Source organism: Balaenoptera acutorostrata, chromosome 16, assembly GCF_949987535.1.
Source record: "Balaenoptera acutorostrata chromosome 16, mBalAcu1.1, whole genome shotgun sequence".
Taxonomy (NCBI): Eukaryota; Metazoa; Chordata; class Mammalia; order Artiodactyla; family Balaenopteridae; genus Balaenoptera; species Balaenoptera acutorostrata.
In genome coordinates, this window is record NC_080079.1 from 33,490,743 (window position 1) to 33,508,538 (window position 17,796).

The 17,796-nt window shown below is 35.2% G+C and overlaps 1 protein-coding gene across 5 annotated transcripts in view; it reads right to left on the bottom strand.

Moving 5' to 3' along the window:
- Positions 1-4,925: 4,925 nt before the first annotated feature.
- The window catches only part of TBC1D12 (TBC1 domain family member 12), a 122,877-nt gene continuing 110,006 nt past the window's right edge, over positions 4,926-17,796 (bottom strand). For all 5 annotated transcript variants that reach the window (XM_007187472.3, XM_057530501.1, XM_057530502.1 and 2 more), the window contains 7 exons: positions 17,374-17,454; positions 14,051-14,139; positions 13,084-13,155; positions 10,340-10,468; positions 9,969-10,078; positions 7,583-7,841; positions 4,926-6,807 (listed from right to left, as the gene is read on the bottom strand). In XM_007187472.3, coding sequence (XP_007187534.2) covers positions 6,739-6,807; positions 7,583-7,841; positions 9,969-10,078; positions 10,340-10,468; positions 13,084-13,155; positions 14,051-14,139; positions 17,374-17,454 — 809 coding nt within the window. In that variant the 3' untranslated portion in view covers positions 4,926-6,738. The remainder of the gene's footprint in view (positions 6,808-7,582; positions 7,842-9,968; positions 10,079-10,339; positions 10,469-13,083; positions 13,156-14,050; positions 14,140-17,373; positions 17,455-17,796) is intronic.

Genomic DNA, 17,796 nt, shown 5'->3' on the forward strand with positions numbered 1-17,796 from the left:
TGTATTTGTATTTCTCTTTCTGATTTATTTCACTTAGTATGATAATCTCTAGGTCCATCCATGTTGCTACAAATGGCATTATTTCATTCTTTTTTATGGCTGAGTAATATTCCATTGTATACATATTCCACATCTTCTTTATCCATTCATCTGTGTATGGACATTTAGGTTGCTTCCATGTCTTGGCCATTGTAAATAGGGCTGCTATGAACATTGGAGTGCATGTATCTTTTCAAATTAGAGTTTTCATCTTTTCTGAATATATGCCCAGGAGTGGGATTGCTGGATCACATGGTAATTCTATTTTTAGTTTTTTAAGGAACCTCCATACTGTTCTCCATAGCAGTTATATCAATTTACGTTCCCACCAACAGTGTAGGAGGGTTCCCTCTTCTCCACACCTTCTCCAGCATTTATTATATGTAGACTTTTTGATGATGGCCATTCACACCTCATTGTAGTTTTGATTTGCATTTCTAGCAAACAATATTTTTAAAGGACAAGGCTATCTTCTCTCTCTGAAGTGGCTAATTTCCCTGAAATTCAAAAAAAAATTTTTTAAATCTTTTTAAAAATTATTTTTCATTTTTACATGTTGTGAAACAGTGAAGTCCAAATTAATGGTTTTACCACTGTAGGGAAGCAAAATTTGTCACCCCAAAATGTGTCTCTTTGGCATGAGGATTAATTTAGCCTGATTATTTTTAAGAAACAGAAGACTCAGCAAGTTTTTCTTGTTACTGCCCCCTTTACTGCCAAAAAGAATTTTGACAAAGGGCCTGTTCTGGAATAGAGCTAAGAATATGGGCTAGGTGAGGTGGGGAACACTCGGCAGGGCCTAGAGATCAGAGTCCACTCAGTGTACTGCAAGGCCCAGCAAACATTTGTTTACCAAACATTTGCTTTTCATCTCCACATGCATTGCCTCCCCCTTTGAAGTCTCAAACCACTACCCCCAACATCCTCTTTTGTTTTCAGCTGAAGACAGTATTTAAGGTGAGCGTTTCAGTCATTTTGGTGAGTTACTCAGTTTTCCTGGTTCTCTCCCACAATACATGTTATTAAACTCTTGTCTTCTCCTGTTTATCTGTTCATGTGTCTCATGTCAATTTAATTCTTAAACCTGCCAGAAAAACTTAGAAGGGTATAGGAAAATTTCTTCCTCCCTGACACTACATTTGGAAATTCATATTTTGGACACTGCTTAGACAAAATCAAAATAATATGAATTCAATACAAAAATCACTTTCCCCCCAAGAGGTAAGACTTTGTTTTCTGACACTATATGTGCAGATAAACTATAAAACAATCGTGGCAAATTAAAATCTGATTTTCCATTGCTACCTCACATGATTTTTGCCTCTTTTTTTTTTTTTTTTTAAATAGAAAGTCTTTATTTATTTATTTATTTATTTATGGCTGTGCTGGGTCCTCGTTTCTGTGCGAGGGCCCTCTCCAGTTGCGGCAAGCGGGGGCCATCTCTTCATCGCGGTGCGCAGGCTTCTCACTATCACAGCCTCTCTTGTTGCGGAGCACAGGCTCCAGACGCGCAGGCTCAGTAATTGTGGCCCACGGGCCCAGTTGCTCCGTGGTATGTGGGATCTTCCCAGACCAGGGCTCGAACCCGTGTGCCCTGCACTGGCAGGCAGACTCTCAACCACTGCGCCACCAGGGAAGCCCGATTTTTGCCTCTTTTATACCAATCTCTGCTGTCTGAATATGCTCATGAAATACAAAATAATTTTACCTTATCCAAACAAAAATAGGAAATGAAAAATCATAATAAACCATATGACATTTTAAGACAAATTATTCCATGATTATATGCTTTAGTATTATACCCTCCAACAATGCAGACTCTAAAAAGTTGACTGTTCTAGATAAAAATAGCCTTAGTTCCTAAGCTACAATGAAAGCTGTTATGCTAAAGTCAGAGGCTCTGAAAATCTCAATGCCCTTTTGCCAATGCTACCTAACTTTTGTAGAGTCAAAAAATATACTCAAACCAAATCTGTTGTGTTTCTTTACAATAACAAGGGAAAGTAAACAAAAAATCCCTTTTAAAATCTCATCAAAAAAATAAAATAAAATACTTAGGAATAAACCTGACCAAGGAGGTGAAAGACTTATATGCTGAGAACTATAAAACACTGATAAAGGAAACTGAAGATGATCAAAGAAACGGAAAGATATCCCATGCTCTTGGATTGGAAGAATTCATATAGTTAAAATGGCCATACTACCCAAAGCAATCTACAGTTTCAATGAGATCCCTATCAAATTACCCATGACATTTTTCACAGAATGAGAACAAATAATCCTAAAATTTATATGGAACCATAAAAGACACAGAATTGCCAAAGCAATCCTGAGGAAAACAAACAAAGCTGGAGGCAAAGTCCCAGACTTCAGACAACACTACAAGGCTACAGTAATCAAAACAGCATGGTATTGGCACAAAAACAGACACATGGATCAATGGAACAGAATAGAGAGCCCAGAAATAAACCCATACAACTATGGTCAATCTTTGACAAAGGAATCAAGAATATACAGTGGAGAAAAGACAGTCTCTTCAACAAGTGGCGTTGGGAAAGTTGGACAGCCGCATGCAAATCAATGAAGTTAGAACACACCCTCACACCATACACAAAAATAAACTCAAGGGCTTCCCTGGTGGCGCAGTGGTTGAGAGTCTGCCTGCCAATGCAGGGGACACGGGTTCGAGCCCTGGTCTGGGAAGATCCCACATGCCGCGGAGCAACTAGGCCCGTGAGCCACAGCTACTGAGCCTGCGCGTCTGGAGCCTGTGCTCCGCAACAAGAGAGGCCGCGATAATGAGAGGCCCGCGCACCGCAATGAAGAGTGGCCCCCACTTGCCGCAACTAGAGAAAGCCCTCGCACAGAAACGAAGACCCGACACAGCCATAAATAAATAAAAATAAATAAATAAAAATTAAAAAAAAAAAAAAAAAGTTCCTGGGGCAAAAATGAAAAAAAAAAAAAACAAAACTCAAAATAGCTTGAATACTTAAATATAAGACATGATACCATAAAACTCCTAGAAGAGAACGTAGGCAAAACATTCTCTGACATAAATGGTACCAGTGTTTTCTTAGGTCAGTCTCCCAAGGCACTAGAAATAAAAGCAAAAATAAACAAATGGGACCTAATCAAAACTTATAAGCTTTAGCACAGCAAAGGAAACCATTACCAAAACAAAAAGACAACCTACAGACTGGGAGAAGATGTTTGCAAATGATTCGACCTACAAGGGCTTAATTTCCAAAATATACAAACATCTCATACAACTCAATAACAAAAAAACAAGCAACCAAACCAAAAAATGAGCAGAAGATCTAAAGAGACATTTCTCCAAAGAAGACATACAGATGGCCAAAAGGCACATGAAAAGATGCTCAACATCACTAATCATTAGAGAAATGTAAATCAAAACTACAATGAGGTATCACCTCACACCAGTCAGAATGGCCATCATCATCAAAAAGTACAAATAGGGGACTTCCCGGGCAGTCCAGTGGTTAAGAATCTGCACTTCCACTGCGGGGGAACGGGTTCAATCCCTGGTTGGGGAACTAAGATCCCACATGCCACACAGTGTGGCCAAAAAAAAAAAAAAAGTCTACAAATAATAAATGCTGGAGAGAGTGTGGAGAAAAGGGAACCCTCCTACACTGTTGGTGGGAATGTAAATTGGTACAGCCACTCTGGAAAACAGTATGGAGGTTCCTTAAAAAACTAAAAACAGAGTTACCACATGATCTAGCAATCCCACTCCTGGACATAGATCTGGAGAAAACTCTAATTTGAAAAGATACATGCACCCCAATGTTCATAGCAGCACTATTCACAATAGCCAAGACATGGAAGCAACCTAAATGTCCATCAACATGTGAATGGATAAAGATGTGGTATATATACACAGTGGAATACTACTCAGACATAAAAAGGAATGAAATAATGCCATTTGCTGCAACATGGATGGATCTAGAAATTATCATACTACGTGAAGTCAGAAAGAGAAAGACAAATACCATATGATACCACTTATATGTGGAATCTAAAATATGACACAAATGAACTTATTTACAAAACAGAAACAGACTCACAGACATAGAGAACAGACTTGTGGTTACCAAAGATGAAAAGCCAGGGGGTGGGGGTGGGGAATAAATTAGGAGTTTGGGATTAGCAGATATAAACTACTATATATAAAACAGATAAACAACAAGGACCTGCTGTATAGCACAGGGAACTATATTCAGTATCTTGTAACAAGCTATAATGGAAAAGAATATGAAAAATATATATATGTGTATGTATGTATAACTGAATTGAATCACCTTGTTGTACGCCAGAAACTAACAAACATTGTAAATCAACTATACTTCAATTAAAAATATATATACTCAAACCAACAACATTATATGAAGGTCATCACTGCAAAAGAAATCAGCAAAAACTATGACTATGTTCTCTGACTTTAGAAAACTATGCTAGTTGCTGGAGTCTTCCAGTAGCATTTAAATAATACAATGTAGACCTGCGCTAAAAGGACAATGAAGTGAGAAATACTGATTAAGTAGACAAACAAATAAAACACCATATTAAATTTCACATTATCTTGAGGCTTTCAGGAAAGTTATTTTTTAATTGAAAATATACTTTAACCAAAAAAACTGTCATACAACTGACCATGCGAATAATGAGTAACTCCATACTGCCTGTATAAGAGGTTCAAGGGCAAAGACAGTAACAATATTTTAGCTGCCAGTACTGTCAGTCTCAAGAGGCTAAAGGCCCAGTGCATCCCAGGAAGAGAAATTTGGCAAAAATGTTTATTCCCTTTTTATCTCCACATATAGTTAAATATCCCCAAAATAATGAAGACTCATTTCAAGTAATTACTCTGTTTACGAGTTTTATTTACACAGTAATTGTTAATAGTGGTTTTTAATAAATTCCTTGTATTTACATTTTATATACACATTTATACTTGAAAGGTAAAAGAAACTGTACAATAATAAAAATGAGAAAAAGAAATACAGTAACTTAGGTCCAACTCTGGAAACAAATACACAAAAGTAAGATTAAGTTTAGGCAGGTAGTATAACCTCAATGAGATTACTGCCAGGGGTTACATTCCCTTTATCAGGGCCACCAATACCAAGGAAGTAGTTACCAGAGTTAAAATGTCATTCTAAAACCTGTTAAGACCCTGGGTACTCCCTCAATATTTTATTACACTACTAGTTTCCACTAAGCAAGCTCCTAGGAGAGGAGTTAACTTCTGAGGGTTCCATTAGTGGTCCCTAGGCTAGAATGACCCATGGGGTAAAAATACATAGGTACCGTCTGGTCCCATACTCCTAAAGAGGCAGGCGCTACACTAACAAGGTTCTCAGGCTTGTTAGTTTGAAGACTATATACCACTAACAGAAATAGTGTGCTTAATTGTTGTTTCAAACCAAATTGCAACATAAAAGCACATTATAAATCTAATTATTAACCAAATACCTTTTTATATAGATATCACTCATGATATTCAAGTGATTTACTTTAGGTTTAAGAATTAAACATATTATAATAAATTTAATGGCAATTTACCAATAATTAATCATTCCTTTATCCACTATATCATCAAAGTTACTCATTAGAAAAAAATTAATTTTACTTTTTACTCTTATTTCCTTTGATTAGAAAATTATACACAGTGTTTTACAAGTCATGGACTTGGCTACATATTAAGATTTCCAATTTCAAACTGGAATTAACAAATTTTGTTTCTACAGTGAAAGAATTTTAACTAACATATTTAAAGTCTTGCCAAGTAGCATTCTAATTAAGAACTCTCAAAATTCATTACTTTTTACTCTTACCAGTGAAAAACCTCATTTATATTTACGGACTTACACCCCCCAAAAAGCCTTCAGTCCATTAAAGTGCAAAGAAATTTCCTTCTACCAGTTAGCTTTCTTAAATTACTAGATGAACAATTTCTTAGACTAGAAACAGAGAGGATAAAATGCTCTGAGTGATAGGAATTCCTTGAGAAAATGAAACAATTTCCTTTCAAAAACAAATAGACATGATACTGTGGAAAAACACCTACACAAATGCTAAACAATCTCCTACCAATATTTCCAGTTCCCAGATAACCTAAATTTGCCCCAACCTGTGAGTGAAGATAAACAACTTCAGTGACGTAAATAATTTATAATCAACGTTGCTTATTCTTGGTCTATAATATCTTCAAAAGTTTGGAACTGGAGATAATATCTGTACTCAGGTGTTTATTTCCAATATTTGGAAGTTAAAGTAGTATTTAACAATCCTGTTCTGACCTCCAAAGTGCTAATTGTTATGCTCCTCCTTTATGCTAAATGTTAAAAAAGAAAAGATGTAAAAATTTGAACTATCTCCAAAGCTGTTAAAAAAATTTATTGCATTCAACTGTTCACTCCAAATTACGGAGTATGAACTAGCCATTTAAACTTTTTTCTTTGTAAAATGGCTCTCCCTATAAAATACTTTTTTATTAATACTGTCAATAGGTACTCATTTACTTCAGCCATGGAATTCAAAATCAGCGGTTTTCCAAGTCTTGATTCTTTTAGCTTTCTTCAACATTTTCTTCCATGCTTTTTACATAGGAAACAAAATACTTTTATCAAAAACATTTTTTTAATATTGCAATTAGTCTGTTAATTTTGAAGATTAGCTTTTCAGAGCTGGACTATTATTCTTGTCTCCTTCTTTAATATCCTTCATCACAGATGCAAAGACCTGGAAATTATATAAAGTAAACATTAATCCTCAAAAAAACTACCATGCAGATTAAAGAGATTTTAAAAACTATAGTTTATTAACATGAAAAAGCTTTAGTATACATAACTCTGTCCCCTGAAAGACTGCCATTCTCAAATCCTCTTGTTTGTTTCAACCCAACTTTATGATATATAGTTAGATTCCAGTTTTCATCACTTGCCAAATATTATAAAATTACTGTTAGGTAACAAAACATCCTCTGGACCAATATTCTTATATTTTCATTTTCATAAGCAATAAAACTTGAGAGCTTATAATGCCTACTGGCTATCATTCATGGAGCAAGTGTTAACACTATTTTTTATGTCATTTAACTTTCGACTGCCAATATATTTGCTTCCCTAACAAGACTAAGCATCTAAAAAGTCAGGATCATACATTATATTCTTTTTATTGCAAACCCTTAGTACACATCAGGTATTTAAAACAATTGCTGTCTATCTGAAATACCAAGGTAATTATACAATTGCCCTGGCAAATACATGACTATTGTAGGCTGTACTTCACTAAATTCATAAAATATTACTGGACTTACATAAAGATAAAGCCTTAAGTCTGGAGAGGTGAAAGCGGAGCAATTCATTTTTTTTTTTCAAAGTCAAAAATTATTTTTGTAAGTTTTTTAAAAATTTAAGCACTAACATTTGAGAAATACATGACTTTTATTTTTTTTTTTTTACAAGAAATAAACTGTTTTTATACGTCTATTACAAGTAGGAAAATGTCACTCTACCTGAGTCCATTTTTTGGTACTATTCTGCATCTGAATGGCTGCAATACAGGTGAACAGCTTTTCTGATGTGATATCTTCTGGCAATTTAGTTAGAAACTGTGCTATATGAATAAAGTCCATCTGTAGGAGAATATCTTCATATAATCGGAGGATTCCTAATCCAGTCCTAAATAAAAATTCCTCCCCATCTCTGCAAAATACATCCCAGACTCGACAGGCCAGATCAAGTGGTAGTGATTTGCTATATAGTGTGAAGATCCTAAAATTAGGGGGAAAAAGTCATTGGAATTTTTCATTCATTTATTCATTCACTCATTAAGTATCTATATATAAAAAGAACAGTGCTTAACTAGGGTGAAAAAGGCAAATAAGATATGGCTCCTTCGCTCAAAGAACGTGAGTAGTTGGAAATGAAGTAATAAATAACAAAAGTATGTGAATTTACAACCTTACATTGAGATATGGGCTAATACAAACTAGAGTGGCAGAATAACCTCATGGTTAAGGGTATGGGCTCTGAAATCAGAACACCTGAGTTTGAATCTTAGATTTGCAACTTACTGGTTGTGTTACCTTGAGTAAGATACTCATCCTTGCTGTGCCTCAGTTTCCTCATTAGTAAACAAAATAAAATTACCTAACTCTCAGAATTGTTTTGAAAATTAAAGGAGTTAATAAATGTAAAGTATTTTGAATAGTGCCAGGCACATAAGAAATGCTCAATAAAAGTTACTTCTTACTACTGTATGAGGAAACCAAGTACCATCTTTTAGTAACCTAAATACAAAACCATAAATTCTGACTTTCCTCTTTTCTCTTTCCACAAACATCCATTCTTTTGTGTTCCCTTCACCAAACTTTACTTACTACTTCTTTTGGAGCATGTATACCCTCCAATAGAATCACCAAAATGGTTTTTCACATCCTTTCTGATAATGTTTGATCATGTAAGTCTTTATCCAGTGGTACTCTGGGGTAGCACTCTGGTTGAGGAAGGAGGGAGAATAGGTGCTAGAGAACTTCTCTTGATGTTGCCTTGGCAAAGAAGGTACACATTTTTACACAGACTGTGTTTATCTGAGGTACTGCTGATGAAACGTGCGTGAACAAGGGAACTAAAGGCTCTCCCGCTAAAAGATGAAAAAAATTCCCTTTAGCACTGCCACTCATTTATTCCTCTTTTTTCTTGCACCACTGATCCTGGGATTCGTATGTTATAAGCTCAACAGAGGCAGTGAAACAAAAATCCGTGTCTACTTCTTAAGTTATAAACATATATTTAATTGCATAACAAAAAACATACTCTTGGTAGTACAGAGAATACTAATTCACTGTTCAAAATGAGGAAGGGTACCAGTAGTGCCTAGGGAGTTTCTAGCATACAGTACTACTCAGTACTAATTCCATCCCGCTCCCTTTATCAACTGTGATCCTGCTGTGCCTCACGCTCACAGTCCTTAAGAGGGACAGTTGAGGAGTTTTTTCCCCCTTCTTTACAGATTTACAGATTTGATCTTGGTCCCTTGCGTCCCATATTATAAAACCCTTCTCCCCATGATCTTGGGTCCTACTCAAAGGAATTCTAATGTTCCTAATGGGAATGGAAGAGAATACACTGAAAAATAACTTAGTTTTTTTTTAAAGCCTAAATAAAAGAAACCTCAAACAACTGGAAAGATATTTGATCAATGCCATTATTAATTTATTTTTCCATACTAAAACAATATCATTTATATGAAACCCACTGATGTTTAATGATTAGGATTTAAGGTTTAAATATTTCACATGTACTCCTAACAGTCTATCTTAAGATCAACTGCTCCATCTCTTGGGCAAAGTTCACCCCCCTCTCTGTAATCGATTTTACTGCTCACCAGAGTCCTAGGCAAAATTTCCAACTTAAAACAGAAGAGCGAGAATTGTAAAGTTGAAAAAAAGACATTAGCACCTAAATAAGTCATCATTACTCGGTCAGAAAGCTGGATAAGGCCTTGGAAAAAAACAAAGCCCTCGATAAAGAAACACTATCATAAACCCTTGGTGTTAAGAATATTAAAGGAACAGCAACTAACTCTTTCTGAGAGCTTACTATGTACCAGGCAATGAATGAGATAATCCATGCAAAACACTCTCAGTACAACTCAAGATATAGATATTATTATTCCCATTTTATAGTTAGGAAACTGAAACACAAACTGAGGGATTCTGATTTCAACCCAGAGTCCATGATCTTAATCAAATGCCTCCCCACAAAAATGTGAGAGTTTCTCTACATGCAAGCGAAGAGTTTTTTATATGTATGATCCTGTGCATGAAATTTACTCTAGGCAAAAAGTTACACTTTGTTTCCTTTTAATAATTATATTTTACATATGTTATGACTTACCAGTCTATCAAGTATATGTCTGGTGTAAGACTGTAAGATTTGAAATGAAGAAACAGTTTGGAGAGATTTTCTTCAAAAAATACTTCAAACGTTGCAAAATATCTCAACATCTAAAGATAGAAATTTCAACAAAATTATTAGAGAGTATACTCTAGAAATAGAGAAAATAAATCCTTAATCGTAATAGAAAATCTTGCTTAACACCTGAGTCTTTTCATCAAGCATTCATAGAACTATAATAATTCAATGAAAAGCTTATTTTAGATCAGATTATCTTAGTCTTCTAATTACTGTTTTTCACTCTAAAAGGGCATTCAGACTATAGAAACTGACAGTCAAAGAAAAACACAATTCATTCCAAATGTCCATACCATGCTGTGATCCACACGAAAAAAGGCTAACTGGCATGGCTTATTCAGGAGATTTGCAAATGCAATGAAGGCATCTGCCTCTTCCAAGTTGAGAATGAGAACTGCTGCTATGAAGGACATCCCTTGGACCTTCAAAGGAAAAGAAATTAATCAAAATGTGCTTACAATAATAAATCTATACAGTTTATTTTATTGTATTGTATTCCTGAAAAATTACAAAGTGACATTACAAAGTAGAATTAACCAAGTTTTAAAATTTCTTTTTATCTTCCAACAAAGGTAAATACAGAGAACCACTAAAAATTATGAAATCTCCCTAATTTTACTTTTCTTTCTTGCTCATGTGGTTTAAAAAGTATTAGGGAAAATTTTGGAAAAAAGAGAAAAGTATCAGCTTTTACTTGCTACAAAAGTCTATCTCAGTATCCTACCTAGTTTTCATTTTCTCTCAGTCTGAAGTATTTCAGAGTATAAACTCACAAAATTTAATGAAAATTAGGTGACTGTCTTCATTGTTATAACACATCTGTCTGAGGTAGAAAGTGAAGAACTAGGAACAAAAGAGATCTATGAGAAGTGCCGCTGAAATTCCAAGAAAGAAGAGACTATGGGGGTTAGGATAGTGGGGCTGGATTCCCGGAAGAGCAGCTGGAAAAATGAGGAAAAACCATTCTAAGATGGAAAAGACACGTCAGCAAAGACATATAGGGTCAGCACAGTTGGAGCAAGCGATTTATAATGGGATTAATGGGAAAAATTAGCAAAAGTAGGATGCATTTACAAAGTATGAAAGGTCTTCAGTAAAAGGCTAAGCTATACAGATGTTTGCTTGTGAGTTATGAGCAGCTATTGCACATTTTTTAGCAGATAAGTAATTGGAAACTGCTGTTGTAAAAATATTCATTCTTTCATTAAAAAAACAGTTTACAGAGCACTTCTGATAGAGATTTGTATAACAGACTTACATAGAGAGACCAGGAGAACAAATAAAAGAGCAATACAGATTGGTGTCCTTGGTTATTTTAAATATAACTGGAATGTGAACCATTACCAACTTTTTACAAGATATACTGAAGAAATTCCACAGATAAAACTTCTGTGTGATTTACTTATAGATTAAGTATGTATTATTCATTAATGCAGTTAAAAACCTATTTTATCAAACCACATCATGAAATATGTATTCCAATATAGTTTATACTACTCTTATCACATATTATAAAACAAGTCTGATTTGACTGACTGGCTTGCCAGTGAGGCTTGTCATCACCAGTTAGGTTCTAAGGTGGTCATTTTACATAAATCCAATGAGCCAATAAATCTGTGTATTCTGTAGAGTATTAACGAAGAACTTGTTCATATATTTTTCTTTAAATGATGATGACATATATAAACTCATTATAGTGTTAAAATTCTACTGGCTACACTTTTTAAGAGAAGCATGAATTTTATTTTAAAATACCAATATTTAACAAGTGCTAAAAATTAAATCCTTTACAATTAAACTTACAATAAAAAAATTTAAATGAATGTCAACTTAAAAATGTGAAGGGGTTACATAATGTCTTTCCAGTTCTATTACAGAACACATGAGCAAGAGGGATTCTCTGTTCAAATTTTACTTCCTTCATATGGACATATCCTTTAATACTACAACCTGCCCCATACCCAAACCTTCACTCCCCCTCAACCCACGCCATACTTTTTCCATAGCACTTATCACCTTTTAATGTAACATATGATTTACTTATTTGTTGTTATTTATTGTCTGTCTCTTCCTTCTAAATTATAAGCATCAAAAAGGGAAGAATCTTTCTTTTGTTCACTGAGGTGAACAAAATGCCTAGAACAAAGCCCGGCATATAGCAATAAGCACACAATAAATATTTGTTAAGTGGATCAATAAACAAATATGCAAATGAACATGCAACAAAATAGGGTAAATTGTACCACACAGCCACCCTATTGTGAGATCTCTAAAATTCTTCTTTTTAAGACAAAGGCAAGAAGATGAAGGTTTAATGATTTCTAGTTAAACATGACAAATTGAACATACAGTTTTCTTTGTTCCCTCCCAAATCCAACTAAAATAACAGTAAATAAAATGATAAATATTAACTTAGGAGGACGAAAAGAATGGAAAGTAATATAAACAGTAGATAAAAGATGTCAACAGCATTTTAGAAATTTTAATTTAACTAAATGGAGAATGTTGAAACTAAAATATGTGCAGAGGAGGAAGCCAATAAGCAGCAAGCCAATTCAGCCACAAAATCTGGAAAGCTCAGGAAGTGAAGTTATCAGGTTCCTCTAAAATTGAAAGGTAGGGCTAAAACTAGGATTGGCTGAAAATCTGTGAAAGGAGCAAATCCCCTCCTCTATCCTGTATGGACAGGTATCTATCTACCTTTCCCTCAACCCAGCAGAACATAAGAGGTTTATCTCTGACGGGACAGTCAGGAAAAGGAGAGTTAGGGAGAAGGCGAGATGGCACCACAGCAGGAACAATAAATAAAAGTTTACAAATTGAATGGTAAAATCCCCAGCTGCTCTCCGAGAAAGCTGGCTATCAGTCTCATAAGCCTCTGGTAGGAGATGGGAAGATTCCTCTCCGGGTAAGTTAATATGACCAAGAAAAAAAACATAAAGATACCGACATTTGGGAGCTAATACAACATAAGATACTATGAGATAAGAGAGATAAAATGTTTATATTCAAAAAACAGACTGAAACAAATACTTACATAACCAACATCAGGTCTGTAACATGTATATGCCCCTAATATACTATGTAAGACATCATGATATGGGCCACCCTTAGAGGAGAGAAAAATGAAATGTCAAGCTATACAAATAATTGTCTCTAAGTTAATTCTCAAAAAACATGTTAATAAACTTTACATTTCCTAAATGACTAGTTTTAGTCAGTATACTTTATCACTCCACAAAGATGTTTTCTAAAGTATGAATAAAAAAAATTATGAAAAACCAAAAAAGCCAAATAAACTCACTTGATGGATGGATACAAGCTATGTAGTTTGCGTGCAATTTTAAAGATGTCTAAATTTGGTACAATAAAATTATAATGAAAATAGATTCTTTCATTTGCTATATAATACAGTTTCAGCAAGAGAAAACCATCAAGCTACACGAAATTAAGTTTACTAATAATTTTAATCTTAATGGTAAAATTTTTAATCTCATTTTATCAATATAAAGATAGAAGAATTCCATGAATAAAGACTTGAGTCATATAGATATATAAAATGTAATCATTTCTCTCCTCATAAAATATAAACAACTTCATAACAGCCTCTGCACAAAAAATAAACTGTTTCTTCCTATTTCGATAGTACTATAATTCTGAAAAATTTTAAAGTTTTGGAACAAACTTCTTTATTTTTTAACAATTTACTAGGCAAAAATGTTAAAATTTAAATATTTTACAGAATAGAAAGTAAAACAAAGAAATTCACTTCAGTGGAAACTCATCAAGTACCTTTATGTGCTTTGCTAACTGCAATGCATTCAATCAGTGGAATAAAATAACAGAAATGCCTTTACTATTTCCCTACTAGTTTTACATTTTTTATATAAAGGTCTACAATTTTTATAGTTTTGCCTTTTAAAAAATAATAGCTATGCATTTAGAGAATTTGTTCCCTTGGATTAAAAAAAAAAAGTTGTTACAAGCTGCTTAGAAACCCTTACCTTCTGAAAGATGTAGAGAGATGGAAATGTACGGGATATGTCCAACTTAATTAATTCCAGACTGGCCTCCCGATCAGCAACAGATACACCTGCATTTGCCAGTTAGATAAAATTGAAATGATTACTTGACTATACCAAGTTCAATCTTACCAACACAGAATGATCACACAGCATATATGTTACTTAAGGAAAGTTAAAAGCTGAATAATTAAGAAATTTAAAGAAATGCCATATAGCTTTTGCTGGAACTTAGAGCCTCTAATATGAAGAAAGTATCGATACATTTATCAGAAAGTTTTTTTTTTTAAATTTATTTTTATTTATTTATGGCTGTGTTGGGTCTTCGTTTCTGCGCAAGGGCTTTCCCTAGTTGCGGCAAGCGGGGGCCACTCTTCATCGCGGTGTGCGGGCCTCTCACTATCGCGGCCTCTCGTGTTGCGGAGCACAGGCTCCAGACGCGCAGGCTCAGTAATTGCGGCTCACGGGCCCAGTTTCTCCGCGGCATGTGGGATCCTCCCAGACCAGGGCTCAAACCCGTGTCCCCTGCATTGGCAGGCAGATTCTCAACCACTGCGCCACCAGGGAAGCCCTATCAGAAAGTTTTATGGTGAAAGATTTCTGCTTCTAGGTTTCATAGAAGGCAGGGGAAGACTACTGCTCCCACAATAAAAACTAGGAAAAAGGACGAATTTCAAATACCACTTGTTTTAAAAAAGGCATAGGGCTTCCCTGGTGGCGCAGTGGTTGAGAATCTGCCTGCTAATGCAGGGGACACGGGTTCGAGCCCTGGACTGGGAAGATCCCACATGCCACGGAGCAGCTGGGCCCGTGAGCCACAATTGCTGAGCCTGCGCGTCTGGAGCCTGTGCCCCGCGACGGGAGGGGCCGCGATAGAGAAAGGCACGCGCACCGCGATGAAGAGCGGTCCCCGCACCGCGATGAAGAGTGGCCCCCGCTTGCCGCAACTGGAGAAAGCCCTCGCACGAACCGAAGACCCAACACAGCCAAAAATAAATAAATAAATAAAAAAGGCATAAGAGGGAATTCCCGGGTGCTCCAGTGGTTAGGACTCCATGTTCTCACTGCTGAGGGCCAGGAAAGCGGTCTAAAGGATTTAAATCCCAGAAAGAGACGAGCCTTCCCTTTCCTAGGTGAGTGGATACCAGTGGCCATTTTTCTTCCTAGGGGCATCTGCCAAGTCTCAGAATGGGCTCAGGATTGAGCCTCCATAGACAAAGGTACTCTGCTTAGGGAAAGAGAAACCAGAAGAGCTTTTCATGGCCACATAAGACTGATGTGACAGAAAGGATCTGGAGGGGCCTGAATGTATATTTGGTTTTACCCTGTGGGACTTTTGCTGAGTGCTAGTGTAGTGCAGAAGGCCAAGCTGGAAAGACATAATGAAATCACTCATAAGCACATGGCCCTTGGGAGAATGTCTCATTGAAGAGGGGAGCCTGTAGTCAAAATAGGACAGTTCTTCCTATCAACAAATTTGAAACCCAAGATTAACTAAGTCTATCTAAAGCTGGAAGCTTGCCCAACCTAGCTCAGTTACTGACTGAATTGAGGCAATAACCCAATGGCCTAACAGAAAAGAGCATAATTCCTCTGAGGGGAAACACCAGCTTCAATTTATACCTTTTTTATTTATAATACTGACATACAATTTAAATTTTTAAGATATGCAAAGAATCAGGAAAATATGACGTATAATCAAGGGAAAAACCAGCCAATAGAAGCAGACCTGCAGATGATCCAGGAATGGAATTAAACAAGAATATTAACTGCTATAAATATGTTAAAGAAAATAGAGAAAATGATTGAGGAAATGTGTGGGATGGAAAGATAAAGAATTTCCCCAGAAAAATAGAATCTATAAAAAGAACCAGGTAGACATTCTACAATTATAAAGTGTAATTTCTGAAATTAAAGATATATATTGGATAAATAGGATATATTTAATAGACTGGATATAAAAGAAGAGAGGGTTCATGAACTTGATTACAAAAATCATCTAAACTGACACACAGAAAGAAAACAAATTTAAAAAAATAGTATAAGAGACTTATGGGACACTGTTAAATGGTCTAACATACATGTAATTGAAGTCCTAGAAGGAGAGGAAAGATGAGGCAGAAGTAATATTTGAAAAGATAATGGCCAAAAAAGTTTAATGACAACTACAAATTATAAACACCCAGGAAATAAGAAATCAGTAATTTAAACAGTTCTTCTGATTGAAGCAATTCTTCATTTACATTTAATTTCTACTAAAATATAACTTTTACCATTTATTAATCTTGAGAAAATGTCTCTGAAGTAAATGCTCATAATTTTAATTCTTACGCTTCCAATATTTCATAAAAGTGAGTTTAAAACTCAGGCTGAGGCCCTGCCAATTAAAACTTCTTACATCTTCTTCCTTACACTTTTAGTTTCCCACAAATAGCTGACATAGCTAACAGGTCTTGGGATGATACTTACACGAACCCTTCTGCAAATCAAATCTTCTTTCTAACCTTGTTTAGTCAATTTTCCCCACCATACTGTTCACTTTTCTAAATTAGAAAAAAGAGTATTCAAGGAATTTAAGAGTTGTTTACATACTCATGAAAACCACTATGAGATATGCACCATTTCTCTACCCTAAACCATGCTCATTTTTAGAGTTTTACTTATAGGGAAGAGAAAAATTTGCTTCCTATGAAGTAGAAAGAAAAGTGACTGGCAGATAAACAGCTCCCCATTATTCAAGGACAAGAAATATTTAAATAAATTTACCTAAGTTTAATAAACTATGATGACAGGAAAAAAAAGTGTTCCTGTTTTCGCCAAAATGATCAGGAGAAAAACTGATGAGAGTGGAGGGAAAGATGAGGTCTATGCGTGAATTAAATGAACAAAGGTTAAGGCACAATAAGAATTATAAATAATACATTAGGGAGTGAATCAAAGTCAGTGAGAGTCAGGGGAGACAACAAGTCACAAGTGAGGTGTGCAGATCATCTATCTTTAAGTTAAGAGTTGGCCTAAAAACACTGCACCCCATTAGTCTTACTGTTATGATTAAATCCTGGACTCTGGGGTCCAACAACCTGGGTTTACATTACAGCTTCACTGTTCCCAAGTTAAACACTCTGAGCCTCAGTTTCCTCTTATATCATTCAGTATAATACCATCTACTTAAAGGGTTATAACATTAAAGGAGATAATGTATGTGAAGAATTACTACAGTTCCTGATACATTGTAAAAATCACACTAGTATCTCAGCGACTGGATTTTGAGAAATTTTTATTAACCACAACAAAAAAAATCACACCTTCTACATCATTCTCTGAATTTGTTTCACTGAAGCTTTTCCACCGTTCCTTTGCTCTTGAGAGGAAGATTTCATAAAGTTCTGGGGGAAAAAAAGAACAAAAATTCATAAATAATAGGAAAGAAGTTTATTCTCTTATTTTCTATTTTTACTCTTACTTAAAAATAAAGAGAAAAAATCCTATTATAAGGTCAGATTTTTCTTATGTAGCAGGCATCAAAAATGTGGCAAATTGAAGTACCTGATTCTATCAAAACTATTCATTACTCAACCAGAAAGATAGCAAAGAAAATACTGCAGAGTGGTCATCCAAATAGCTACAATATAGAATGAATGTTAAGAGGCAGGAAGAGATACTTCTGCTGAAGAAGTATCACTGTAGAATAGCAGAGACATGATTTTCTTGGAGTCAGTCAGATCTAG